Source organism: Budorcas taxicolor, chromosome 23, assembly GCF_023091745.1.
Source record: "Budorcas taxicolor isolate Tak-1 chromosome 23, Takin1.1, whole genome shotgun sequence".
Taxonomy (NCBI): domain Eukaryota; kingdom Metazoa; phylum Chordata; class Mammalia; order Artiodactyla; family Bovidae; genus Budorcas; species Budorcas taxicolor.
In genome coordinates, this window is record NC_068932.1 from 24,478,120 (window position 1) to 24,505,586 (window position 27,467).

Genomic DNA, 27,467 nt, shown 5'->3' on the forward strand with positions numbered 1-27,467 from the left:
GAACAGTGCTTGAATGCCCTCTGGGATTGTGCTATATGCAAAGTTGTTTCAGCGTTTTCTAATGGTGGTTTCTATTTACTGATAGGGGCAACAAATCTATTACATTTGTTTTTCTTTCAGACCTGTTGATTTCACTCTCCGCGACCTCATGGTCACGTTCAGCACCACTCTGTTCTCAGCATTAAGTCCACTTTCCTATCTGTGCACATGAGTCGTTCATGAACTGGCCTCTCTTAATACTTATCTTACCAAGCACATATCTCATTCCATTTTCCACACCAAAATTCTTGTAGTTCTTGGAACTTGTGCTTCTCTGAATGTGATCTGAGGTTTGTTTTTCCCCCTTGGATGTTCACATGGACTCTTATCTTCTGTCTGCAACCTTCACGCCTGCCACCTTTTCCTCCGACCTATCATCCCCGATGTACACACACTTTTTTTTTTTTTTGCATGGCTGATGTCCGGGAGTTGGTGATGGACAGGGAGGTCTGGCGTGCTGCAATTCATGGGGTCGCAAAGAGTCGGACACAACTGTGCGACCGAACTGAACTGAATGTGTGCTTAGTCTTAAGGTCTCTGAATAGGTGATTTCTTCTCTAGGAAGTCTTCCTTGAACCACCAAGCCTGGGTTAGACACTCTCCCCATGTAGTTTCCATAGCACCTTGTGCTTATTCTAGAAAGGTTTTTTAAAAGACAGGAAAGTACAGGGATTTCCCTGGTGGTCCAGTGGCTAAGGCTCCAAGCTCCTGGTGCAGGGGGCCCTGGTTGGATCCCTCCTCAGGGAACTAGATCCCACATGCCACAGCTAATAGTTGGCATGCCACGGCTAAAGATCCTGAGTTGTTGTTTAGTTGCTAAATTGGTCCAACTCTTTTGCTACCCTCATGGACTGCTGCTAGGCCCCTCAGTCCAAGGGATTTCCCAGGCAAGAACGGGGTGGGTTGCCATTTCCCTAGGAGATCTTCCCAACCCCAAGGATCAAACCCATGTCTCCTGCATTGGCTGGCAGATTCTTTACCACTGAGCTACCAGGAAAGCCCAAGTTTAAAAAAAAAAAGATCCTACAGGTTAAAAAAAAGAAGATCCTGCATGTCGCAATGAAGATTCCTGCATGCTGCAACTAAGACCTGGCACAGCCAAGTAAGTAAAGTTTTAAAAATACATATTTTAAAAAGACAGGAATGTGCAAAGATTCATCTTCTGGGAATGTGAGGGGCCAAGAATTCAGGGAACCTCTGCTGAATACAGAAATGCTGGGTCAAAAATCAACAATTGAAAAAAAGAAAGGGGAATTACTAGGTGTGAGACAGGAAGAAGGAACTCAAAGGCAAATAGGGTTATTTGACATGAATATAAGCACAAATGGCTAAGGACTGGGGTTGGTACCCACACAAACCTTGGGTTCTAGAAAATCAGAGATCTGGACTTGAGACTCCTGCCTAGAGCTGACACCCTGGGAAGGATCTTAGGAGAAAAAAGTCTCTCACTCATCCAGGACCACGCCAAAGAAGTTTGTGGTTTGTCTGGGGCCTCTGGATAAATTTTAAAATATGTGCTATAGAGACTGAAACCACTAGCCTGCCTTTGCCATGATTAGTTGTGAGGTCCCAATATTACCGATGTGTTGAGAGAACCCTGGAGTCCAGAAAGAATATAGAAGCTGATTCCAAAGTGATGAATCCCCCCAATCCTGTCAGAAGCAAATGCAAAACACAATTTTTTTTCTTGATCTCTGACAGATGAAAAACTCCCATTGGAGATGAGTTTATAATAAGAAATTATAAACTCAACTAGGAAATGAACCACATGAGGGACTGGATCGGTGATAAACAGGAGAATTAGCTCTTTAAGAACTTGAGGCAGTAGAACAACTTGAAAAAGACTAAAATAGTTATGTTCAACATAATTACAAAGACAGAATAGAACATACCACTATGAAAAAATAGGGCAGATTTGAGAAAGTATGAATATAATATTTAGAAATAAATTTTAGTCATTTACATTTTAAAAACCCTCAGTGGGCAGAATTTTTTTTTCCTTAAGTCAATGGTAATATATCCAGCAAAAATCCAATGAAAATAACTCATTAAAAAGGGGAAAATAAAGAAAAGTAACATACTAATTTTACTTGTGTATACTGTTTTATAAATTCTAAATAAAATATTAACACAGAATTCCGTAGCACATCAAAAGAATATTATATCACAAATAGATCAAAAATGAAAACTGAAAGACCATCACTAAGATCTGAAAAGCCATTAGAAAAAAATCATCATCCAAATGCAGATAAACATTTCTGTGGTATGATAAAAGCAGAGAGTGAAATTCTCCAAAGCCAATATTATGCTTAATGGGAAATGTTAAAATTAGCGCAAGATGAGAACGTCCTCTCACCACCCCCCTGCACTTTTTTAGATTTGTCAATTAGGGATGTGTTAGGTTACAAGGAATAGATTACCTGACTATAATTTTATGTGTGTCTAAGACAAGAAATTAAACAAATAAGGCTTTATTTTTCTCAAAGGAGAAGTCTGTATATAGGCTGCTTTTGTTCAATACCTTCCTAGTTTCGGGGCTGGTCGAAGGTTATGAATATTTACTGTTTTGCTATTTATTGCAAAATTGTCCTCCAAAGAAGTTTCACCAATTTAGACTCTCATAAAAGTGTGAGAATGTTTGTGTCCCTACATCTTTTTCTGCATTGACTATTTTTTGACGTTTGCCTCTTTTGTAGGTAAAAAATATCTCAATGTCTTGCTGTGCATTTCTTTAATTATAGATGGTGCTAAACAGAACATTATTATTGACCATTTTGTTTGTGAGTAATCAGTAATAACTTCACCTGTTTTTCTGTTGACTTCTTTTGTGTGTGTGAAAGCAAATGGATTTTTTTTTTTTTTTCATGATCTTTGGTGCTAAATGGGGCTTCAAATTCCACAGTGAAAGGTGACTTGTGATCAACCCCAGAACAACTGCAGGGCAGCCTCACACTATGCTTGACAGTCAGGAATGTTGGAAACAAAAAAGCCAAACAAACATGGGGACAGATTTCCTGTTCACCCCCAGCTGTGGCTATCCCAGTGTATGGAATAAAATACTTGACAGTGGAAGAGACAGGAAGCCAATGCTAGTCATGCAGGGTCTGATGGATGGAAAGAAGAGCTTTCCCTTGATTTGGTCAGTCTCTCACCATCCTGAATTCACCTGTGCATGCAGTTTTGAGAGATAATAACAAATTGGCTTATAGGGTTTTTTCTTTGAAACAGACTGCTTTGCTGAGACCTCAAAGGTGTCGTTGTACAGGACAGATGATTTACATTTGCTTTCCTCAAGGTTTCTGTTGGAAAACCACTTCCCATCCCTTCTTGGAATGTTGCTGCCAGCAAGGCCTTTGGAGATCTTTTTACCAACAAAAATGAAACCAAGAGAATTTAGGTCATGTACTCAAGGTCACATTATTGGTTAGTGACAGCACGCGTGTATACGTGATAAGTCGCTTCAGTTGTGTCTGACTCTTTGCGACGCTATGCACTGTAGCTCTCCAGGCGCTTCAGTCCATGGGATTCTCCAGGTAAGAATACTGGAGGAGGTTGCCATTTTCCTCCTCCAGGGGATCTTCCCAACCCAGTGATCGAACCCACGTCTCTTATGTCTCCTGCATTGGCAGGCAGGTTCTTTACCACTAGGGCCACCTGGGAAGGCCACATAATAATAGCTAAAATTTATACTCTGTGTTAGATGTTGCTCTAAACACTTCACATATGATAACTTGTTTAATTCTCATAATAACTGTAATAGGTATTGTTGGAAAGCCTTGGTGGTTCAGCGGTAAAGAATCCACCTGCAACACAGGGGACTCAGGTTTGATCCCTGGGTTGAGAAGATCCCATGGAGAAGGAAATGGCAACCCACTCCAGTATCCTTGCCTGGGAAATCCCATGGACAGAGAAGCCTGGTTGGGCTATAGTCCATAGTGTCACAAAAGAGTCAGATATGACTTAGCAACTAAACAACAACAATAGGTATCATTTGCATTCCCATTTCACAGGTAAAGAAACTGAGGCCCAGAGAAGCTAATTAACTTATCCAAGATCACACAGCTAACAAGTGAGAGTCAGGATTTGAACCAGGAAATTTGCTCCAGAATCTTGCCTTCAACTACTTTGCTATGAAGAAGTAAGTCCCCTTCAAATGTACAAATACTCTGAATTTCCCCAAGAATGGGATTATAATAGAATGAGATTATAATAGAACATTTTCCCAATCTTTTTTGAAAATACATTCTACCCCAGAATGTGAATACTCTCAGATACAAGTACTTTACAAGTGAAAGACAGTTACCTTAGAAACAATCCTTATGCTTACTACATGTAATAGACTCTGGTGTATTCCCTTTTCTTTTTCTCCCTACATCCCTTATCCTTTTTTGAAAAAAAAAAAAAAAAAAAAAGCAGGCTACAAATTACTCAAGAGTGATGACCCATGGTTTGGAAAAAATACCTCTTTAAACTGATCTTCTGGTTCACATTTCTAAAGCTGTTAGTAGTTTTACTTGTTAAGTTTCCATCCACACACACCACTTGGAGTGGGAAAGACTGTCAGATAATTTCTGTCAAGCATATTTCTGGTCAGGAGGTATTCATTGCTCTCCTTAGAAAAATCTTCATTTCCTCATTCATTCGTTCATTCAATATGTGGACACCTACTATATGCCAGGCGTTGTGCTAAATCAGGAGTGGCAAACTCTGGCTGTCAGGCCAACTCCAGAGTGCCACCTGTTTCTGTAAATAAGGTTTTCTTGGATCACAACCAAGCCCATTCATTTATATATTGTCTGTGGCTGCTTCTGTGCTTATGGCAGAGTGAAAATAGCTGCTACAGAAAATGTGTGGCCTGGTGAAGGCCAAAATATTTCTTAATCTGGTTCTTTATAGAACTAGCTTGCAGATTATGGTGCTAGATTCTAGAACACAATGGTATCTAGGCTGGTCTCTACCATCCTGGATATTTGCATTGTCCTATTTAGCTTATGCTGTGTTTCAAGTTCCTTTGGTAGCATTGGAGGGGGAGGTGTGGAGGTTTTTTGCCTCCCGTGCACTGCCTCAGAGAACACCTGCTCACAGTAGATGCTCAGCAGGCATTTTTTGTTAGTGAAACTGTTAGGTAGATTTGGCAGCAGATATTGGAAATAAAGCAACCTATCTACAGGGTGGAAAGAACTTATTCCTTTAAGATAGCAAAGAGTTTCACTTTACAGATGCTTATCTTCACTAAGAGAAGCAAATTGTAACTTTTGTTGAGTGCCTACTGTGCATCGAACCCTGTGGATAAAAAGAAAAGCCTTGGTTCTTTGACACTTGCATCAAAGATGGGAAGAGAAATGAGATACTTAATATTTCTATTTGAGGGCCTAGTGTATACTTGGAGATGATTTTATTTAATTACCTTAGAATCTTAAATGTTTATGTTCCAATAGCTTTTAGCTAGTCACTAATCACGGAGAAGGCAATGGCACCCCACTCCAGTACTCTTGCCTGGAAAATCCCATGGATGGAGGAGCCTGGTAGGCTGCAGTCCATGGGGTTGCCAAGAGTCGGACACGACTGAGCGACTTCTCTTTCACTTTTCACTTCCATGCATTGGAGAAGGAAATGGCAACCCACTCCAGTGTTCTTGCCTGGAGAATCCCAGGGACGGGGGAGCCTGGTGGGCTGCTGTCTATGGGGTCGCACAGAGTCGGACACGACTGAAGCGACTTAGCAGTAGCAGCAGTCACTCCCAAGAGAGATTGCTGTGTGCCTGAGTGCATAAGCTGATTCTATTTTTCCTTTCTTCCTTCCTCTCTCCCTCTCTCCCTTCCATCCTTCTTTCCATTTTTCCTTCTTTTAACAAACTTTCTGTTTTGAATGTCTCTTATGGGTCAGCACCGTAAATGTATTAAAGAAAAGACTGGTCTTTCCAAACATAAACACATGATTACAATACAGTGCATTGATAGAGAGATGCTCAGATTTTCTAGTAATACAGAGAAGGTGTGCCAAACAGCGGAAGACTTCCTTGGGGAGGTGGCACAGAACTGACTCTTGAAAAAACTCACTAGACAAAGGAGACATAGGATATTCTAGACGAGGCATCAGCACACGTTAAGACTTGATGTATTTGAAAATACGATGTTTTCAGGGGATAGTAGAAAACAAGAGCACTGGCCCATCATCAAAGGGATTTGTGCCTTGATTTTTTTTTTTTTTGGCCTAAGTTTTCTCTCTTAAGGTGCTTTAAAAAATTCTGTTTACTTATTTACTTCTTCATTCATTTAGTGTATTTGTTTATTTGTAGTGGGAACAGGTTGTGTGGATCGATTCAGTCTTTTTCAGCAAGTCGGTTAGGTTAGCTGGTTGGTCTGTGTAAATCTTCACTAGTTTTAGGTAGGACATCAAACTGCAACCTTGGCCTGGCCTCTTGGGCAAGGAGCACCCCCTGAGTGAGCTAGCTTACCTATCCAGTCACATCCAGAAGGAATTTGACCCGGTGGGAGAGGGGCAGTTAAGATGACTGGGTTGTGACACAGTCTCCTTGTAAAAATGATCCCAGGCAGTGGAGATTGCACACTGCTTCCACCTTGTGCCCGACCTTTCAAGCTTCCTAATAAATCTGCCTGAGCTTTGCTGCCTCCTAGGGTATCAAGAGAGGCATTTGTATGAAGACCCTTTGGGAATCGATGTCAAATGCTCAGCAAATGTTCTGTTAAGTTAGGTCTGTAGCAGTGTGGAAAAGAAGCAGATTAAAGGAATAAAATATGGCCTAAACAGTTTCGGAGAGTACTAGCCAGCTGAGACTCTGTTTTGTCATTTAAGGTGAGCATGGGGTCATCTGATAAATGATAACAATTTTCTGTAACACGTGGGCTTTTAATCTTCCCAGAAGCCTGGAGGAAAAGTGTTAGCTCTGATGACTGGAGCAGTTTTTCCCATGTTGTTTGCAGCCCCAAATGCAGTGTTTAGATTTCATGGACATTAAATCCAGCGACCTCACAATGCCTGTGCAAATAGGACCTGTGTTGGTCCTACTTTGTCTTTTTCTTTTGGTGGGGTTGGCGTGGGGAGATAAATAGTGGAAACTTGCTGCTTAAACAAATAAGATGAATTTGTTAGGAGGATGCAAAATATCTGGCAGAAACCAAGAGAGCAGGTGTGCTGGGCCCCCTCAGGGACTGCACCCAGCATCTGAAACTGCATCAACAACCAAGGGAGCCCCTCCCCCAATTCTTCCTTCCTCTCTTGAGCCTGTGGAATCCCCTTCTTGTTCATTTATTCTTCCCTCTTTGCAGCCTGCCTTCTCTGCCTCTTTTGGGTGGCATGTACTCAGTTCCAGGCTCCATAATGAGCGACTTGCAACTTTTGGTCCTAATTATAAATTCCCAGGAAAGATAATGGGTCACGTGGGTTAAGTCTCCACTCCTGACCCTTTCAGCTATGGCCAGAGGTGGAGCGGGGAGGTGGGAGGAACATTTCTGGATGGGAATTCTAGGCTTCACAGACTCCCCTCAAATTGCTTCTTGGAGCTCTCTGATCCATTGGAGGAGTAGGTTTCTTTTAGGACACAGTCATTTTGTATTGCAGGCTGGAATTTCCATATGGAGGTGCATAACCATGTTTCTCTCTGCTTTTCTGGAGTTTCACTTCATAGCCTCATGGAATGCTGTTGAAGAGGTGAGCACTGTGTACAGAAAATGCTGCTTTTATTACTGAGTCACAGCACACAGCAAGTCCTAAGGAAGTTAACCAAGAGGCGCTATATCCAGGTTTCAAAGCTATGTTTTCCCATAGTCATGTACATATGTGAGAGTTGGACCATAAAGAAGGCTGAGTGCCAAAGAATTGATGCTTTCAAATTTTAGTGCTAGAGAAGACTCTTGAGAATCCCTTGGGCTATAAGGAGATCAAACCTGTCAATCCTAAAGGAAATCAACCCTAAATATACATTGGAAGGTCTGATGCTGAAGCTGAAGCTCCAATACTTTGGCCACTTGATGAGAAGAGCTGACTCACTGGAAAAGACCCTGATGCTGGCAAAGACTGAAGGCAAAAGGAGAAGGGGGTGGCAGAAGATGAGATGATTAGATAGTATTACCAACTCAATGGACAGGAATTTGAGCAAACCCCAGGAGACGATGGAGGACAGAAGAGCCTGGAGGGCTGCAGTCCATGGGGTCATAAAGAGTTGGACACAACTGAGTAACTCAACAACGATATCCAGGTTTAAACAAGGAGCTTTGCTTATGTATTACAGATCATGATCATACATTTAAATTACTTAGCAGAGCAAATGGGTACATCCTTTGCTGTCCCTGGTCCTTCAGTTTATAGCTATGACTCTGGTAGTCTTCCAAAGGCTCCACATTCACCCTGACCTTTATATCAACATTAATGTCCATGAGCCCCTGATATGGACCCCACCCTTCCTGGAGCAGGATTTTTGCATTTTTACCTTGGTGTCTGCTGGGTGCTATTTTCCACACTTGGGATTCTTTCTCTTTTCCATGTCTCCGTTTATCACTTACAGTCAAGTTTAAGAACCACATCTACCAAGTACCTTTCCTTACTAATACCATCCATCCTTCACAGGTCTTCCTTATTTCAGAACTCATTCAATAGTCATTCACTTAGTAGTTAGGTATTGAGAGGTGTGATGGCCATTTGTATTAGTTTACTGGGGCTGCCATAATAAAGAACCACAGACTGGGTGGCTTAAACAATAGACATTTGCTCACAGTTCTAGAGGCGGGACATCCCAGATCAAGGTGTCTGAGGGTTTGGTTTCTCCTATGACCTTCTGCTTGGCTTTCAGATGGTCGCTTTCTTGCTGTATCTTTCATCTGTGTCTCTTTGTGTGCCCAGACTTTCTTTTCTTATAAGAGCAGAAGTCAGATTTGGCCATTAGGGCCCACCCTAATGGCCTCATTTTAAACTTTATTCACCTCTTCAAAGACCGCATTTCTCAAATACAGTCACATTCCGAGGTACTGGGGCTTAGGGATTCAACATATGAATTTTAAGGAGATCCAGTTTAGCCCATGACACCAATAGAGACAGGCTGAACAAGAAAGAGATACTGTTCTCTTGTTGTTTGACAGCCTGGTAGAAAAGATGAAACTGAGCAGGACCCTCCTGGGTACAAAAGTCTATCACTCCTGTCTTAATTGTAGGAAAAAGGCTTAGGACTCCTAGACCCTCCCTGAGTACCAAAGGGCAGATTCAAACAGTTACTAATTGGGGAGTGGAGGGAATGCAGAAACAAAAGAGAAACAATATCACAGCCATAAAGCAGGGTCCTAGTTCCTCCTCAAATGGTATACATAATAATATAATGTATCTCCTCTTGAGAGTCCCTTGGACTGCAAGGAGATCCAAGCAGTCCATCCTAAAGGAGATCAGTTCTGGATGTTCATTGGAAGGACTTATGCTGAAGCTGAAACTCCAATACTTGGGTCACCTCATGCGAATAGTTGACTCATTGGAAAAGACCCTGATGCTGGGAGGGATTGGGGGCAGGAGGAGAAGGGGCCGACAGAGGATGAGATGGCTGGATGGCATCACTGACTCGATGGACGTGAGTTTGAGTGAACTCCGGGAGTTGGTGATGGACAGGGAGGCCTGGCATGCTGCGATTCATGGGGTCGCAAAGAGTCGGACACGACTGAGCGACTGAACTGAACTGAACTGATCTCTTCTAGGGCATCCACCTGGGTGGGGGATGGCAACTTCTGTCTAAACACAGACAGGAGGAATCCGGGACTGTTTGGAACCTGAAGGTTGATGACTGAGATTCCTGGAATACCACCTTTGTTACCTCATCACCAACCAATCAAAAAAAGGTCACACACTTTGTAGCCTGCCCCCGCCCCCCAGATCATCAGGGAGTTCTGGCTTTCTGAGTGCAGTCTGCCCATTAAATAAGGAGACTCTGATATTTCAGTTTGTTTGGCCTCACTGTGCACTGGGGACATGAACTTGGGTTCAACAACAAGGACAGATATGAAACAACTGTGTCCATGAATCCATAATTAATTACCATTATGGGATGGTCCAAGAAGCAGAAAAGGAGGTACTTGAAAAGGTAGTGTGGCAGGTCAGGAATGTCCTCTAAGTTAGTTAGATCTGAAGGAAGGATGGGCGGCAGTCAGCCAGGTTGAAGAGGGAAGGGCGATTATTCCATACTGGTAGCAGGGAGGAGCATGACATATACGGGAATCAAAGGAAGCCATTGCAGGAAGTGAGCGGTGGGAGAAGGCAGCAGACGGCTCACAGGACCAGATTACACAGGATGTTCTGTCCTGACACCCTCATCTCAATACTTACTGCATCGCGTCTTGGACTGATTTCTTTGGAGGAAGGGGGCACTGCGTGTTTTGCTTCCCCTTCTGCTCCTTTAGGGAGGGGAGACTTGATTCCTTCATAGTCTCCATGGTGTGAAGGGATATAGTAGGTGCTCAGTAAACAAATTAAGTGGGTGTAATGAGAACTGAGATTGACAAGCACTCTTGTGTCAATGAGGGGCTTGACCCAGTTTGGCGAGAGTTTCTCCCAAAGGCTCTAGAAGGTGAGGACTTTTGGTAGTATGATGCCACCTAGTGCTCCTTTTAACTACAGCAACAAAGGGGAGCCTGGTAGTGAGTAGTCTTCGACTGTAATCTGGAAAATTGGGACACAAAGCATTTTTTTTTTTAATCAGCATAAATTGATTTGTCAAGCCACCCATCCTCTCATTCACTCATCCATCCTTTTTGATGTCCTCCTGCATCTCTTTCCTGCGAATTAAAGATGTCATGTTCCTGTCCACCTCCAGGGGTTCCTGGAGTGTCTGTGTTCTGTCTTTCTGTCCCCACACGATAAATAATACTCTCAGGTATCAGTGTCTAGATTCCCTGAGCACTCACAGTGCTTGCTGTTGACAGAGTCTGTTGCAAATGACACCATCACATCATGTTAGAATTAATTGTAGATTTTTCTTTCTTTCTTCCCCCCAAAGCCAAAGGGCAGTAACTTTGTCTGACTCACTGCCGTGGCTCCTATGGCCAGCCTTGGGAACTGATGTTCTGTAGTAGTTGCTTAAACAAAGTGTTTTCTGCACTGAACTGCTGCAACCTTGGCAGGCCATCTGCTTGTGAGACTGTCCCATAGGCAGTTCCCAGGCAGTGGGAAGACACATCGCTCTGCAAGTGATACCAGTACAAGATACAGGAGGCCAGGGCCCTCTAGGTCTTTCTTTATGGCTGTGGACCTTTAACAGTGTTATTATGGAGTTTCTCTGGGTTACGGTGGTCCCATGAGCTGGGCCCAGTGTTGTCATCAAGTTTTCTGTAAACACAAAGCAGCCTGAGTCATATTTACTCTCCATCTCCACCTCATTTCTATTAACTTGGCTTAAAGTTTGGTTCAACCTGCTTCTCTAGCTTCATGTGCCACCTCTTTCACTATTTCCCTGCACATTATGGCTCAGCCATAGTTTGTTCTATGCGTCCACCAGATACACAGTCTCTGTTCATGAATGAGATATCATTGTACAAATGTTAATTTCCCTCAAATTAATTCATAAATTCAATGAAGTTCCAATTAACACTTGTCATGAGGAACTTGAAAAATATCCTGAAAACTTATATGGGGCAATAATGATTCATGAATAGGCAATGCAATTTTGACAGAGCAGCGAGGCGTGTTCTGTCCTTTAACTATGATGACTGGCTACAAAATCGTAGTAATAAAACCTTGTGGTGCTGACACAGGAATAAACCAGAGAGTTTAGAACAGACTCATCTATATTTGGGGAAGATGTTGAAAAAAGGACTCACTCCATTGAGAAAAATAAAACTGGATCCTTATCTCACACCATATACGGATGGATTAAAGAACTAAATGTGTAAAAGGAAAATTATTAAGCTAATTGGGCTTCCCTGATAGCTCAGCTGGTAAAAGAATTCACCTGCAATGCAGGAGACCCTGGTTTGATCCTGGGTTGGGAAGGTCCACTGGAGAAGGGATAGGCTACCCGCTCCAGTATTCTTGGATTTTCCTCAGCTGGTAAAGAATCCTCCTGCAATGTAGGAGACCTGGGTTCGATCCCTGGGTTGGCAAAATCCCCTGGAGAAAGGAAAGGCTCCAGATGGATTGAACTAGACATGTAAAAGTAAAATTAGTAAGCTAATAGAAGAGGATGATAGAGAATATGTTTATAACCTTGGGATTGAGAAGGATTTATTAAATTATACTAAAAAGCATACAGAGGATGAAGAGCTATAAAATTAAATATTCTTCTACAAAGGATATCACAAGCAACATGGCCAGTCTTTGAAAGTAGATTAATGTCTAGATGTTACAAAGACCTCTTGCAAATCAAAAAGAGCAATAGAAAAATAGGCAAGGGCTATAAATAGACAATTCACAGAAGGGGACCCCAAGTGGCTTATAAATGTACCAAGAACTGCTCAATTTCACTCATAGAGAAATGCAAATTAAAACAATGTGCTGACATGAATTCCATGATACTGACACAAATTAGGAAACTGGCTAATTAGATGAATCAGTATTTGTAAGGCCCTGAGAATAGTATCTGACCCTTTGTAAACACTATATGACTATTTATGAATAAATAAACCACTGCATGCTGGTAAGGATGGGAGTAGGGGGCACCCTGGAGTGTGGTGTAGGGCAGCAGTTCTGGTGTGCCATCTAGCAGTACTCATGAAGTCAAGTACCCAGGGCTTCCACCAGGCTACTAGGCACTTTTGTGCCATTGGAAAATACTGTCCACCACAGTATGAATTTGAAGAGGGCATACCCTCTGGATAATCACAGCCTGTAGGTTCGTGGCTTGACTAAGGAACAAAACTTTGGTGGGAAGAAAAGGACATATTTTCCCCCAAGCAAAGCACATGACATGGGCAAGAGGATGGGGGTCTGTTTTTCAGCCCCCACTGGCTGGCTGGCTGGATGTGTCTGTGCAGGACAAGTTGAATATGATGGCCTCATGCATCCCCTTTGGTTTTAACAATTTCACTCCTAGGCATATATTTCAGAGGAGTTTGTTCATAGGTCCATTAAAGACCACTGACAAGGATGACCATTGCTGCACTGTTTATGATATTGGAGTGGAGCCAGCCTTGGTATCCAGCACTGGGGGGCTGAAGGTAAAAGATAAGGATGTCCAACACAGAAAGCAGTGCCACAATAAGAAGCAATGAACTTGGATTGCAACACCTACAAAACAGAGTTGCTCAGTTGTGTCCGACTTTTAGCGACCCCATGGACTGCAGCCCACCAGGCTCCTCCGTCCACGGGATTTTCCAGGCAAGAGTACTGGAGTGGGCTGCCATTGCCTTCTCCGACAAAGCAGAGACAGAACCTTTAAAAGATTGCTGAGTGAAAACTACAAAATAGGATGATCCTTAAAGTCCAATACCATTGTTACAATTAAAAACATGCACCAATGAAAATACTCTACTTTTTTTCAAAAATATATACCCAGGCATGTGCGTGCAGGCTCAGTCACTTCAGTCTTGTCCCGACTCTTTGTGACCCTATGGACTGTAGCCCGCTGGGCTCCTCTGTCCATGGGATTCTCCAGGCAAAAATACTGGAGTGGGTTGCCATGGTCGTACCCAGGGGATCTTTCCCACCCAGGGATCCAACCAGCATCTCCTAGGTCTCCTGGATTGCAGGTGGGAGCCACAGGGGAAGCCCATATACCCAAGCACAGTAGCATGAATTCCTATGGAGGCTGAAATTGAGGTGTGGGGAAAATGAGAAAAAAGGAAACAAGATAGAGGTCTTTAATTAAAGAGTTTAATTACTCCAACCCTGCACCTGAAGTCTAAAGGAGTGGAGGAGGAGGGACAGGGAGGAGGAGAGAAATCAGATACCAAGGCAGATTTTTCAGGACGTGGCTCCACGTATTTTTTCAGGGTGCCTCGGCCTTTGCACCCTATTTTCTTCACCACTAGTGACTACAGCCTTTGGGGGCAGGGTCTGTGTTTCCTCTACCTTAGTTCTCTTCCCCCCACCCCCGCCACCCTATGTCTTGCGCACAGTAGCTGCTTCACAAGGGCTGGAATTGCCGCGAACCGAGAATACTTCCTGCTCCCGCGACCGAGTCACTTTGTGACAGAAGGCAGAGGGAGACTGCCGGGCTTTCCTTCATTCAAACCCTCTGATCCACATCTTCTAAGCGTCAGTCGTTGGTTCTCCATTGCCGGCTCCCGGGTCTAATCCCGGGTCTGAACCCGAGTCTCCTTGGTCTTGGGTGTTGCTCACTTCCTCACACCCCGGGACTCCTCCCAGCCGCTCAGAGACACCGCGGCTCATTGCCCTGGTCCCGCCCCATTCAGGATGCACCCGCGACTCTGAGGAGCACAGCCCGGGTGCCCGCCTCGGAGGCTCCACCCCTTTCGAACCTTCGCTAGCGCCCCCAGAGGGCCAGGCGGTTGCCAGGAGACCGGGGGACGCGCGGAGCGCCGGGTTTCGGCCCCCCTTCTCAGCCGGCGGCCCAGTTTCCGCGATCTCCACAGCTGCCTCTGAGGCCACCCGCAGAGCGCGCCAGGATGGCCGAGGTCAGAAGTCAGCGCCCCCTTCTCTGTCGCCTCTCCTTCGACCCCTCCCCGTGGTCTCTCTTCTGCTAGCCCGTGTCACATCCACCGATTCCGAATAGTCCCTCAGTCAGCATCCTATCCTCTCCCACAACCTCACTCCCTACTGCCCCCCTCCTCCGGTTCCCGTTGGCACTGGGTCCATTCTTTCTTGCCCCTCCTACCATTGGGTGGACACCCCCCCGCCGGCCCCACCCCACCCTGTTAAACTCTGCACGGTGCAAAGTGCGGTAGGACTTTCACAAGTCTCCCCCCTCACACACACACATGACAGGCCCCCACTCCTAGATTTTGAGTCGGAAGGTGAAACCACAAGAGAGACACACACAGAAATATTGATGTCTTGCTAAATGGGGAAACCTGGAAGAAGGCTTCATGAATATCCAGTGTCACCCTTATTTACTGACCACATCACACCACAATTCCCTATCAGCTCATTACTCATTTCAGCCCATCACTAACTGCCCTGGGCTGTCCCTGACCACTGTGTTGATGTCTTAGGCCCTCCTTTCACTCCCCCACTTTGTAACACACTCCAACTTCAGCCTCACTGATGTGAGGTTATTTCTTTAGTCATCCCTTGCCTGTCCATTGTTGTTGTTCAGCAGCTAAGTCGTGTGGGCCTCTTTATGGCCCTGTGGACTGCAGCACACCCGGCTCCCCTGTCCATCGACCTGTCCCTTAGCACCCTCATTTATAACCTGGACAGGCTCAGATCCCTGTCCTCACTTGCCAGTCCCAGTCCTCATCCATTATGGCCCTAATTCAAATCCTTCATCACTCCATCAGAGACCTCCGCAGTCTCTCTCATCACGTGGTCAGTTCCAGCAGGATCAGTTACATAGTTTATGGGGTTCAAGGAAAAATGAAAATGCAGAGTCTCATGTTAAAAAAAATTAACAGGTTTGAGCAGAACAGTAAACCAAGGGTGGAGCACATCTTAGCAAGCAGGCTCCTGCAACTGAATAGTTCACACACCCACGAAGCCAGGCCTGGTCCCAGCTTCTCTCACTACCATCATATCCCTGTTCTAATCCCTTCCTTGGTCTCCTTTACACCTTTCACATCCCCTCATCATTCCACCTCCTCCACACCTAGTCTACCCTTGCAAATTCCATCTTCATGCGGTCAACAACTCTCTCTCCTTATCATACAATCCCTCTCATACTCTCCATCTGTTTCCCTCTCTAGTCTCCATCACTCTCATCCATCCTGCCAAATGTCTTTCTTTTTTAAAAAATTTTACTTTTAATTGGAGGATAATTGCTTTACAGTATTGTGTTGCTTTCTGTTATACAACAATGTGAATCAATCATAAGTACACATATATCCCCTCCGTCTAGAGCCTTCCTCCCTCCTACCCCCTATCACACCCCTATAGGCTGTCACACAGCACTGGGCTGAGCTCCCTGTGTTAACAACAACTTCCCACTAGCTGCCTGTTTTACACATGGTAGTGTATACATGACATTGATATGCTCTCAATTTGTCCCACCCTCTCCTTTTCCCCTGCTGTGTCTATAAGTCCATTCTCTACATACCATTTTTCTAGATTCCATGTTTATGCATTAATATACAATACTTGTTTTTCTCTTTCTGACTTACTTTACTCTGTATAACAGGCTCTATGTTCATCTACCTCAGTTCAACTGACTCAAATTTGCTCCTTTTTGTGGTTGAGTAATATTCCATTGTATATGTGTACCACAGCTTCTTTATTCATCTGTCAATGGACATCTAGGTTGCTTCCATGTCCTAGCTATTGTAAATAGTGCTGCAATGAACATAAGGGAACATGGATCTTTTTGAGTTATGGTTTTCCAGGGTATATGCCCAGTCATGGGATTGCTGGGTCATATGATAGTTTTATTCCTAGTTTTTTTAAGGAATTTCTATACTGTTCTCCACAGTAGCTCTATCAATTTACATTCCTACTAACAGTGTGAGAGGGTTCCTTTTTCTCCACATCTTCTCCAGCATTTGTTATTTGTAGATTTTTTGATGATGGCCATTCTGACTGGTGTGAGGTGATACCTCACTGTAGTTTAGATTTGCATTTCTCTGAAAATGAGTGATGTCGAGCATTTTTTCATGTGTTTGTTGTCCATCCAAGGCCAAATTTCTTACCTTCAGTACCCACACTCATTCATACCTCTTTTCTTCCCATTTCCTCCTCCTGTTTCTTCTAGTTCTTTAATTTTTCCTTTATTTCCTTCCCTCCCACCAACTAGTGCTCTTGGTTTATTTTATTCTTCTTCATTTTCCCTATGTAAGCCCCAGATATCACTACTATAATTATTTTCCTGTCTCTCTTCCCTTTCATAATCTACTGTCATTTTTTTCATCTATTTTTCTTTTCATTTGACCTCAGTCAAATTGTCCTCACCTTTGCTTTCATACCCTGGAAAAGGAAATGGCAACCCACTCCAGTACCCTTGCCTGGAAAATCCCATGGACAGAGGAGCCTGGTAGGCTACAGTCCACAGGGTCGCAAAGAGTCGGACACAACTGAGCAACTTCACTGTTTGCTTTCATAAGTCTTCATTTCCATGCAGCCTCATTTTTCACTGCAGCTCTCTTTTTCTTTTCCCTTTTCCCCACTACTCTCAGCACCTAGAACAGTGCCTGGCTAATAGTACGCACCCAAATCGGTGTTGTAAGAAGGAGCATCACAGCTCCTTTCTGATCAGTTCATGTTGAAATCCTGCTTCTGAAGTAGATACTATTATATGCTATAACAGTGTAGATACCAACTGGTTATTGGTCACAGCTAAAAGATTATTTTTGCTTTGCTTTGCATTGCAATATAGTTTAAGATGACAATAGAAACAAATTTCTTTTGTTCATAAAAGTTTCTTTACAATTTTTTTTCTTTGGTATTTTTCCATGCCTATGCTAAGTGCTAGGTGCACAGAGAAAACTTTTCTTGTGAACAAGTCTTTAGGCTGGTGATCAAGTGTTGATGTTAATACCATTTCAGTTTAGTTGCTCAGTTGTGTCCGACTCTTTGTGACCCCATGGACTGCAGCTTGCCAGGCTTCCCCTATCCATCACCAATTCCCAGAGCTTGCTCAAACTCATGTCTATCGAGTCGGTGATAACATCCAACCATCTCATTCTCTGTCGTCCTCTTCTCCTCCTGCCTTCAGTCTTTCCTAGCATCAGGGTCTTTTCAAATGAGTCAGTTCTTCGCATCAGGTGGCCAAAGTATTGAAATTTCAGCTTCAACATCAGTCCTTCCAATGAATATTCAAGGTTGATTTCCTTTAGGACTGACTGGTTTGATCTCCTTGCAGTCCAAGGGACTCTTAGGACACCATAAAAGTTCTAGAATAAAACATAGGCAAAAAAAAAAAGAGTCTTCTTCAACACCACAGTTCAAAAGCATCAATTCTTTGGTGCTCAGCTGGAAAAACTACTGGAAAAACCATAGCTTTGACTAGATGGACCTTTGCTGGCAAAATAATGTCTCTGTTTTTAATGTGCTGTCTAGCTTGGTCATAGCCTTTCTTCCAAGGAGCAAGCATCTTTTAATTTCATGGCTGCAGTCACCATCTACAGTGACTTTTGGAGCTCAAAACAATAAAGTCTGTCACTGTTTCCATTGTTTCTCCATCTATTTGCCATGAGGTGATGGGACTGGATGCCATGATCTTTGTTTTTTGAATGTTGAGATTTAAGCCAGCTTTTTCACTTTCCTCTTTAACCTTTATCAAGAGGCTCTTTAGTTCATCTTCACTTTCTGCCATAACTGTGGTGTCATCTGCATATCTGAGGTTATTGATATTTCTCTCGGCAATCTTGATTCTAGCTTGTGCTTCATCCAGTCCAGCATTTCGCATGATGTACTCTGCATATAAGTTAAATAAGCAGGGTGACGATATACAGCCTTGACATATTCCTTTCCCAATTTGGAACCAGTCTGTTGTTCCATGTCCGGTAAATACCATTTACATGGAGGGGACCAAGAACATTGCTGGGATAAATGTTTGTTGTGTGTTCATGTTTAGCATCAACAAGGGGAAAGCATTGAGCAGCAGCAGCACCATTCCTTGGAGAAGAAAATGGCAACCCACTCCAGTATTCTTGCCTGGAGAATCCCAGGGATGGAGGAGCCTGGTGGGCTGCCAGCTATGGAGTCGCACAGAGTCGGACACGACTGAAGCGACTTAGCAGCAGCAGCAGCAGCAGCACCATTCCTTAATACGAGTTTTCCTTCTTTGTGGAATTGCTGTATTATGATCCTTGCAATAATCTGCTTTTTAGTCAGGAAGAAAACCTCTGTTGAGTTTAATGTTAGTATTAATACTAATGTTATACAAAATGTTCTATAAACATGCTTGTGACTCCATATCTGGTTTAAGATATAGACTCTGTTTTGCTTGCATGTCATATTTAGAAGCGTGATCAACAGTACAGGTGTTTTTGAAGACCAGTAGCATGTCGACTTTCTCTATGTTGGAAAAGACGGGTTTGTCAGGGCAGAAGGTAAACTAGACAACTTACCCAAAGTCTGCAGGGAGAATTTGACTTTTACTTTATTATTGGGATTCGAGATTGTGTCAGTTAATTTATTTGACTAGCAATAGAAGTTTTTCTTTAAAAAATTATTGGAATATAGTTGATTTACAATGTTGTGTTATTTTTGGGTGTACAGCAGAGTGAATCAGGTCTACATATACATATAACCACTATTTTTAAGACTCTTTTCCCATGTATGTCATTACATTGTGTCTTGAGTACAGTCCCCTGTGCTGTACAACAGAGGGCTATTATCTATTTTATATACGGTAATATGTATATGTCAATCCTAATCTCCCAGTTTATCCTTCTCCTGCATCTTTTCCCCCTGATAACCATAAGTTTGTTTTCAACATCAGTGATTCTATTTCTGTTTTATAAATAGGTTCATTTGTACCTTTTTTTTTAAAGATTCCACGTACAAGAGATAACATATGATATTTGTCTTTCTCTGTCTGACTTACTTCACTCTGTACAACAGTCTCTAGGTACATCCATGTTGCTGCAAACGGCATTATTTCATTCCTTTTTATGCCTAGTAATATGAGTCATATTTCATCATATATATGTACCACATCTTTTTAGAATTTTTAGTATTGGTGTTTAATTGTCTTGCAGTGTTAGTTTCTGCTGTACAATAAAGTGAAATAGCTGTATGTATGTATACATATATCCCCTCCCTCCTGAATCTCCCTCCCGCCCGAGTCTCCCTTCCCCCATCCCACCTTGTACCACATCTTCTTTATCCATTTCTCTGTTGATGGACATTTAGGTTGCTTCCATGTCCTAGCTATTGTTAACAGTGCTGCAATGAACATTGGGATGCATGTATCTATTTGAATGAATTATGGTTTTCTCCAGATGTATGCCCAGGAGTAGGATTGCTGGGTCATATGGTAGCTCTATTTGTAGTTTTTTTAAGAAGCCCCCATACTGTTCTCCATAGTGATTGTAGCAATTTACATTCCCGTCAACAGTGTTAGCAATAGTTTTGATTTTAAAGCCTGTTTTAGTGGAGATATCAAAGCATAATGTTACAAACATAAATAAGACCTTTCAAAACTTATCAGTTCTTTGCTCAAAAGGTTAAGTGGTTACCTGTGGCTTCCAGAATAATTTGCTCTATATTCCTTAGAATGCTATTCAAGGTGTCCAGTCTGTCCCTATCTCCCTGTCTAGTCTCCGTCCCTCTCCACATCATACTTCTTTAGCTAATTTGAACCTCTTAACCAATTTCAAATCACGGATACCTGCTTGGCCCTGAGTCTTTGATCAAGTTTTGCCATGGGCCAGGAATGCCCTTTCTCTCCACGTCTACCTGCGAAAACTCCAATCTCTCTTTTATACCTGCTCAAATGCCACTTCCTTTATGAAACTGGCTTTAATTCTTGCTGCCGGAAGTAATTCCCTCTTCCTATAGGTCCTCATAGAATTTTGAATCTATTTTATGGCAGGTATCAAACTCCATGCTTCTATTTTCTGCATACATACTGCATCAGCTCTTAATGTACACATTTCCTATGGGAAGGCTGTTTATTCCTTACTTTGGTATCTCCTCCAGCCTCTTCATTCCAACTTATATACCGAAGATATTCAATCAATATTTTCTGAATAAATACATTAACAATACTCATTCTTTTTTATTATTATTATGCCGTTTGTAGGGCTTCCCTGGTGGCTCAGAGGGTAAAGCATCTGCCTCCAATGCGGGAGACCTGGGTTCGATCCCTGGGTCGGGAAGGTCCCCTGGAGAAGGAAATGGTAACCCACTCCAGTATTCTTGCCTGGAGAATACCATGGATGGAGAAGCCTGGTAGGCTACAGTCCACGGGGTTGCAAAGAGTCGGACACGACTGAGCAACTTCACTTTTCACTTTCACTTCACTTTCATGCCATTTGTAGTAAGAAATAGGTGTATTCACTGGCTAGGGCATCTGTAACATAGTACCACAAACTGGGTAGCTTACAGCGGAAATTTATTATTTCACAGTTCTGGAGACTAAGAAGTCTGAAATCAAGATGTCTGCAGAGCCATGCTCCTCTGAGACTATGAATAAAATACCTCCTTGCCTTTTCCTGGCTTGTGGTGGTGGCCAGCCATCCTGAGTTTTCCTTGGCGTGCAGGTGTATCAGTCTAATCTCTGCCTCCGTCTGTCACATGGGTTCTTGTGTGTGTGTGTGTCTGTGTTCAAATGCCTCCCCTACTTTTTTCACTGAGATATGATTGACATGAAGCATTGTATTAGTTTCAGGTGTATAACATAATGATTTGATATATGTGTGTGTGTGCTAAGTCACTTCAGTCGTGTCCGACTCCTTTTGACCCCGTGGACTGTAGCCCACCAGGCTCTTCTCTCCATGGAATTCTCCAGGAAACAATACTAGAGTGAGTTGCCTTGCCCTCCTCCAAGGGAACTTCCCAATCCAGAGATCGAACCCGTGTCTCCTGCAGCTCCTGCATTACTGGTGGATTCTTTACCGCTGAGCTACCAGGGAAGTCCAAGAATACCGGAGTGGGTTGTTATTCCCTTCTCCAGGGAATTTTCCTGACCCAGGTACTGAATCTGGGTCTCCCACATTGTAGACAGATTCTTTACCCTCTGTGCCACCAGAGAGCCCCCCTTGATTTATGTATACAGTTTGAAGTCATTATCACAATAAATTTAGTTAACATCGATTACCCCACATAATTATAAAAACTCCTCCCTTATTATAAGGACACTAGTCATATGGTGATGGCACCCCACTCCAGTTCTCTTGCCTGGAAAATCCCATGGACAGAGGAGCCTGGTGGGCTGCAGTCCATGGGGTCACCAAGAGTTGGACACAACTGAGCAACTTCCCTTTCACTTCTCACTTTCATGCATTGGAGAAGGAAATGGCAGCCCACTCCAGTGTTCTTGCCTGGAGAATCCCAGGGACGGGGGAGCCTGGTGGGCTGCCGTCTATGGGGTCGCACAGAGTTGGACACGACTGAAGTGACTTAGCAGCAGCAGCAGCAGACATATGGTATTAGGACCCACCCTACTCCATATGACTTTAACTTAATTGTATATGCAATGACTCTGTTTCCAAATAAAGTCACAGTCACAGTTACTGGGGGTTAGAACTTCATCATACCTTTCTCTGCTGCTGCTGCTAAGTTGCCTCAGTCGTGTCCTTTCTCTAGGGTACACAATTCTGCCCACAACGCTAGGGACATACGAATTCTTATATAACTAAATCTTGGTTCTCATCTAAGTCAGACTTGCTTGAATTACATCTATATGCTTTTATTTTAAATAATTTGCTGCCCAGCTAATCGTGGAAAGCAAATGTGGAGAAAGCCCATGACCATTGCCCACGGGGCATTTCAAAATTCTTGTGGAGATGAACTAGGCTAATTTTTAAAGGGGTAAAAATGATGGAATATTTTAAAATAGAATACTTTACATTCTGGACAGGTTTCATTGTAAACGTGATTTCATGGTATCTATGTTATGTCTGACCTCAGCATGCTGTGGCTTCCCTCTGCAGTCCTGGGGATGGTAAGAAGCAGGCTTGGAATAATCATAACAGCTCTCAAAATTTATTGAGTACCTACTGTTTACCAGGCACTTGGCTAAGTGTTTAACGTGAATTATCCCATCTAATCTAATCCTTAGCACTATGTGGGAGGAAATATTAGGAAATATTATTATCCTTATGCCTATGTATACATATATGCAGAATGTTTATGCTCATTCAGTCGTGTCCAACTCTGCCCCTCTATGGACTGTAACCTGCCAGGCCCCTCCATCCATGGGATTCTCCAGGCAAGAATACTAGAGTGGGTTTCCATAACCTCCGCCAGGGTATCTTTCCTACCCAGGGAAAAAACCAGTGTCTCCTGAGTCTCCTGCATTGGAAGGTGGATTCTTTACCACTGATCCCCCAGAGAAGCCCATGTATATGCAGACCTTCATATACATCGCCTATTTATCAGTAGCTTTTATTTCGCTTGTACGAAGGTCTTATTCACGGATAGTAATAGTCATTCCTGAATAGTGATGAGGTAAATATTGCAATCTTCATTCTCATTTTTGACTTTTTGAACAGGAAAAGAGTGAAAAGCTAGTGCTGGAGGAAACTGCATATGAAGAAATCGAAAGGGATTTTCAGGAGGTTCTCAGTGAACTTTCAGGGGACAAAAGTTTGGAGAAATTTAGGGTTGAATATGAGAAGCTTCATGCTGTCATGAGAAAGTCTTATGACAATGAAAAGCGTCTGATGGCCAAGTGCAGAGAGCTGAACGCAGAGATCGTGGTTAATTCCGCGAAGGTCGCCACTGCCCTGAAGCTCTCTCAGGATGATCAGACCACCATCGCATCCCTGAAGAAGGTCAGTCATCTTCTAGAAAAGGAACCATGGCGAGCTGCCATAAATGCATCCCATCTTTAAAACATCATCCTTTCATTATATTGGCAGCTCTGGACTGTATTAAAAGTTACTAAGTAAAAATTTACATGATTTATGTATTCATTAAGCCTAGGGAATAATGGAAATTTTGAAGATTTTGTGAAATTTTATGAAAAATAATGAAAAATTTCATTTTCAAAGAAAATAATTTGCTTGAGTGAATTTCACTATGTAGAAAATAATGTAGAACCTTACTGACTTGGTTCTAGGAAATACTGGGTTAGCAAAAACATTTGGCCATAAGTAAGTGTGATATTAGGAATCTCAGTATCTCTTGTTTGAAGAAAGATAAGTATTTAAATACTTTATGATGATAGCTTGTTAAAGATATTTTCATATTCCTACTTTTTCCAATATTTTGGGAGAGTTTACTTTGAGAATTTTCAGATGGTAGTTTTTATGATCTTTTCTCTTATCACCCTTTTGCTTCTGCAATGATTGTCCCAGTTTCTCATAATGGAAGAATAGGGGTTCAGTCTGGAGGAGTGGTTATTGAGGAAGTATGGCTTTATTTTACACTTTATTTTTTCATCCTTAAGTATGTTACATTGTTTTGAAGGTGAAACACAAACGTTCCTTGTAGATTGTCGGGTGATAAGAGGTTAAGATATTTTATTTTATAATTGAAACCCTAGTGCTGAAAAATAATCACAAAATGTTTAGATAATTCCCTTGATATCATACAGTTAAACATACCCCAATTTTTTCAGTGTCTCTCTCTCTGTTGTTATTTTCTTTTAATCTTTGCAGGGATACCAATATAAGAAGGCTTTAAATCGTTTTATGATGAGAACTCCCTCCCACTTTTTATTGTAAATTAACAAACTGAAATTTAAAGTCATGAATTGACTAAAATATAATTGGTGAAATTGCTTCAGACAGAGCTTCATATAATCATATTTTCATTTAAATATCTTTCTTTTGTTTTGCTGAAAATAGTACATATGGTTGCTACAGAAAGAAATATCCCATGAACTGACATTTTGTTTTGAATCACTAAATTATGTGCTGCAGTTACCCAAGAATTATCTCTTTCTAATGTAAGGGATGGATTTATTTAATTAAATACTTCCACTCATTTTATTCCTTGTCACATAAAAGTAAAATATTTTCACCTTAAACATGTAGATTCTTATTTGCGTAAAAGGGCTCACATTCCACTTGATGAAATTTTGCAAGACAATTAAGTGGCAGGGCAAAACTCAAGTCTGTTGCAACATTTACTATCCTTCATCCATGTACTATAAAGCCTGTGATTCTCTTTTAAGTATTTCTGTTAGTATTCCACATTGCATTCAGAATAGTATTGCTTTTCCCCTATAAGCATTCAATGAGAAGGCCTAGGCTTGGGTTTCTGGAAATGGGAATTATCAAGGCTGTTGTGTACAATTAGGTGACAGTCAAGTTCTCATTTCTATGGATGGCTCTAAAGTTCACATTGCCATCCAAGAGCTCGCTTAGGGCCTGAGGGCAAAACATATTTTTAATATGGAATCTATGAAGAGCTTCACATTTAGGACTTGGATCCAAGACCATTCCTTTTTTTCTTTTTTTTCTATAAAATATCTGGACTTGGAAAGCACATAAACTTTCGTTTTAGATTTTGTAAACATAACTTAACATCTTTATTAGAAATAATCCTACTAATTCTAGCGACTCTTGCAGTATGTGAACCCTGTAACTACATTCACCTACACAAGAGGAAATATCCTTTGCCAGTTTCCATCTTTAAAACAGCTCTTCATATTGACTAACTCATGCCAAACAATGCAGTAAGTCAATATACATTTAATACGTAGTGTATAAGGTATAATCTTCTGTCCCTATAAATAACTTCTATATTGTACTTGTTTTATTATTCTATTTATTCAATTTATGTTGCATCTGGAACCTAGTTTGGTTTTTCTCACTCATATCCGATGGCTCATCTAGGAAATTGAAAAGGCCTGGAAGATGGTGGATTCAGCCTATGATAAAGAGCAGAAGGCAAAGGAGACGATTCTTGCCCTGAAAGAGGAAATAGTGAACCTAACCAAACTAGTCGAGCAAGGGTCTGGACTGTCCATGGACCAAGATAGCAAGTAGGTCATTTTACTTTTGCAGAGGCCTCCTTCTTCAACAGACAGCCTGGGGCTTGCTGGTTCTTTGTGAATATGAGACACTCCCTTGTTGGGTTCCCAGAGATAATTTCTTGTCTATTACTGTTTTTCTTTTTAATACTCCCTTTTTCCACACCCAAGAACTTCAGTTTTTTCTTTTTAAAATAAAGATATTCTTTTTTTTTTAAACATTTATTTACTTATTTGGCTGCTCTGGGTCTTGGTTGCAACATGTGAACTCTTTGGCATGTGGGAACTGGTTTGCTGACCAGGGATCAAACCTGGACCCCCTGCATTGGGAGTGCAGAGTCTTAGCCACTGGACCACCAGGGAAGTCCCCTCAGGACTAATTTGTGGTTATATCAAACTTCTGGCTCTATAAAGTCAGCGATACAGTTTGAAAATGAGTAAAGATTTTAAGTTTATTTCTGTGAAACTTGTATGGAATGGAAATGGCTGACTTTCTACTCAGGTTTTCAGCGCCTCCCAAACGTCCTTTGACCCATGACTAGCCATATCACTATCCTTCCTACTTCCTCAGGTTCTAGGCCAGAAAATAGTTTGCTCTTGACACCTGTTACCCCTCTGTCCCTTAAAGTTTTATCTTGTTGACTCAGTTGACTCTTGTTGACTTCTAAGCATCACTTCATTCTTCCCCTCCTCTCCATCACCACTGGGTCCCCCATTCTCTGCAGGATTTGGCAGCAGACTCCTAACTGTTCTCTCTGCCTTCAAGGAGACATCTCCCCTCTTTACCATCTTTCATACTAGCCTTATGCTTCTCAAACATGTACTACTGTATGCTTCCATCGCCAACACATTGCACTCTCGACAACTACCCATTTCCAGAGGATAAAGACCAAAGTCTTGAACATACAAAGCCCTTCATAGATCTGCCCCAGTCAGCCTTGCTAGACTCACATCCAGCCGCACCATGCTTGCCCATGTCTCTGTGCATTTGGCCATACTGTTTTCCATGCCACGGATCTCTTTTCTTCCCTTTTCCACACAGTAAACAACTGTTCATTCTTCAAGACCCATCTTAAACACCATCTTAACTTTATCAGCATCAGCTTCTCTATTCCAGCCTCGTCCCTAGCCCCAGACCTAATGATCAGGCAGAGGAGTCATTGTGTTCCCTGTTTTCCATAGGACCCAATAGTTCAGGCTTGTGTGCCCAGTCGTGTCTGACTCTCTGTGACTCCATGGACTGTAGCCTGTCAGGTTCCTCTGTCCATGGGTTTATCCCGGCAAGAATACTAGAGTGGGCTGCCATTTCTTCCTCCAGGGGATTTTCCCGATCCGGGAATTGAACCCATGTCTCCTGTGGCTCCTTTATTGGCAGGCAGATTCTTTACCACTCAAGCCAGGTGGGAACCCTGTCATAGGACCCAATGTTTCCCTCAAAGATGGCACTTATCATGCTGTACTTAAATGATTTGCACTTCTCTGCCCATTAAGCTGTAAACTCCTTGAAGGAAGAAAGCTATCTTGACCTTTCCTCTATGAACCTAGCACTCTGCAGGGCATGCAAAACCTTGCATTAATTAATGAACCAGGAATGAACATGCACTTCCTTAGGCATCCTTGACAATGTTTACCTGCTGTTTAGGTTTCCTATGCTTTCTAGATACATTTATCCAGTGTTGATGGATAGTTCTAAATGCAGGAGGGAATAGGAAAAATAAACAGAAGATGTGGTGTTCATAATGACTCTGTTTTCTTGTTAAAGAAGTCATACAACCAGAGTAGCTATTGAAGAGCAGCATGA

The 27,467-nt window shown here is 42.4% G+C and overlaps 1 protein-coding gene across 1 annotated transcript in view; it reads left to right on the plus strand.

Moving 5' to 3' along the window:
• Positions 1–19,079: 19,079 nt before the first annotated feature.
• The window catches only part of CFAP58 (cilia and flagella associated protein 58), a 107,184-nt gene continuing 98,796 nt past the window's right edge, over positions 19,080–27,467 (plus strand). Inside the window, exons 1-3 of the mRNA XM_052661227.1 lie at positions 19,080–19,127; positions 23,238–23,519; positions 25,530–25,678. Of these exons, the coding sequence (XP_052517187.1) occupies positions 19,080–19,127; positions 23,238–23,519; positions 25,530–25,678 (479 nt within the window). The remainder of the gene's footprint in view (positions 19,128–23,237; positions 23,520–25,529; positions 25,679–27,467) is intronic.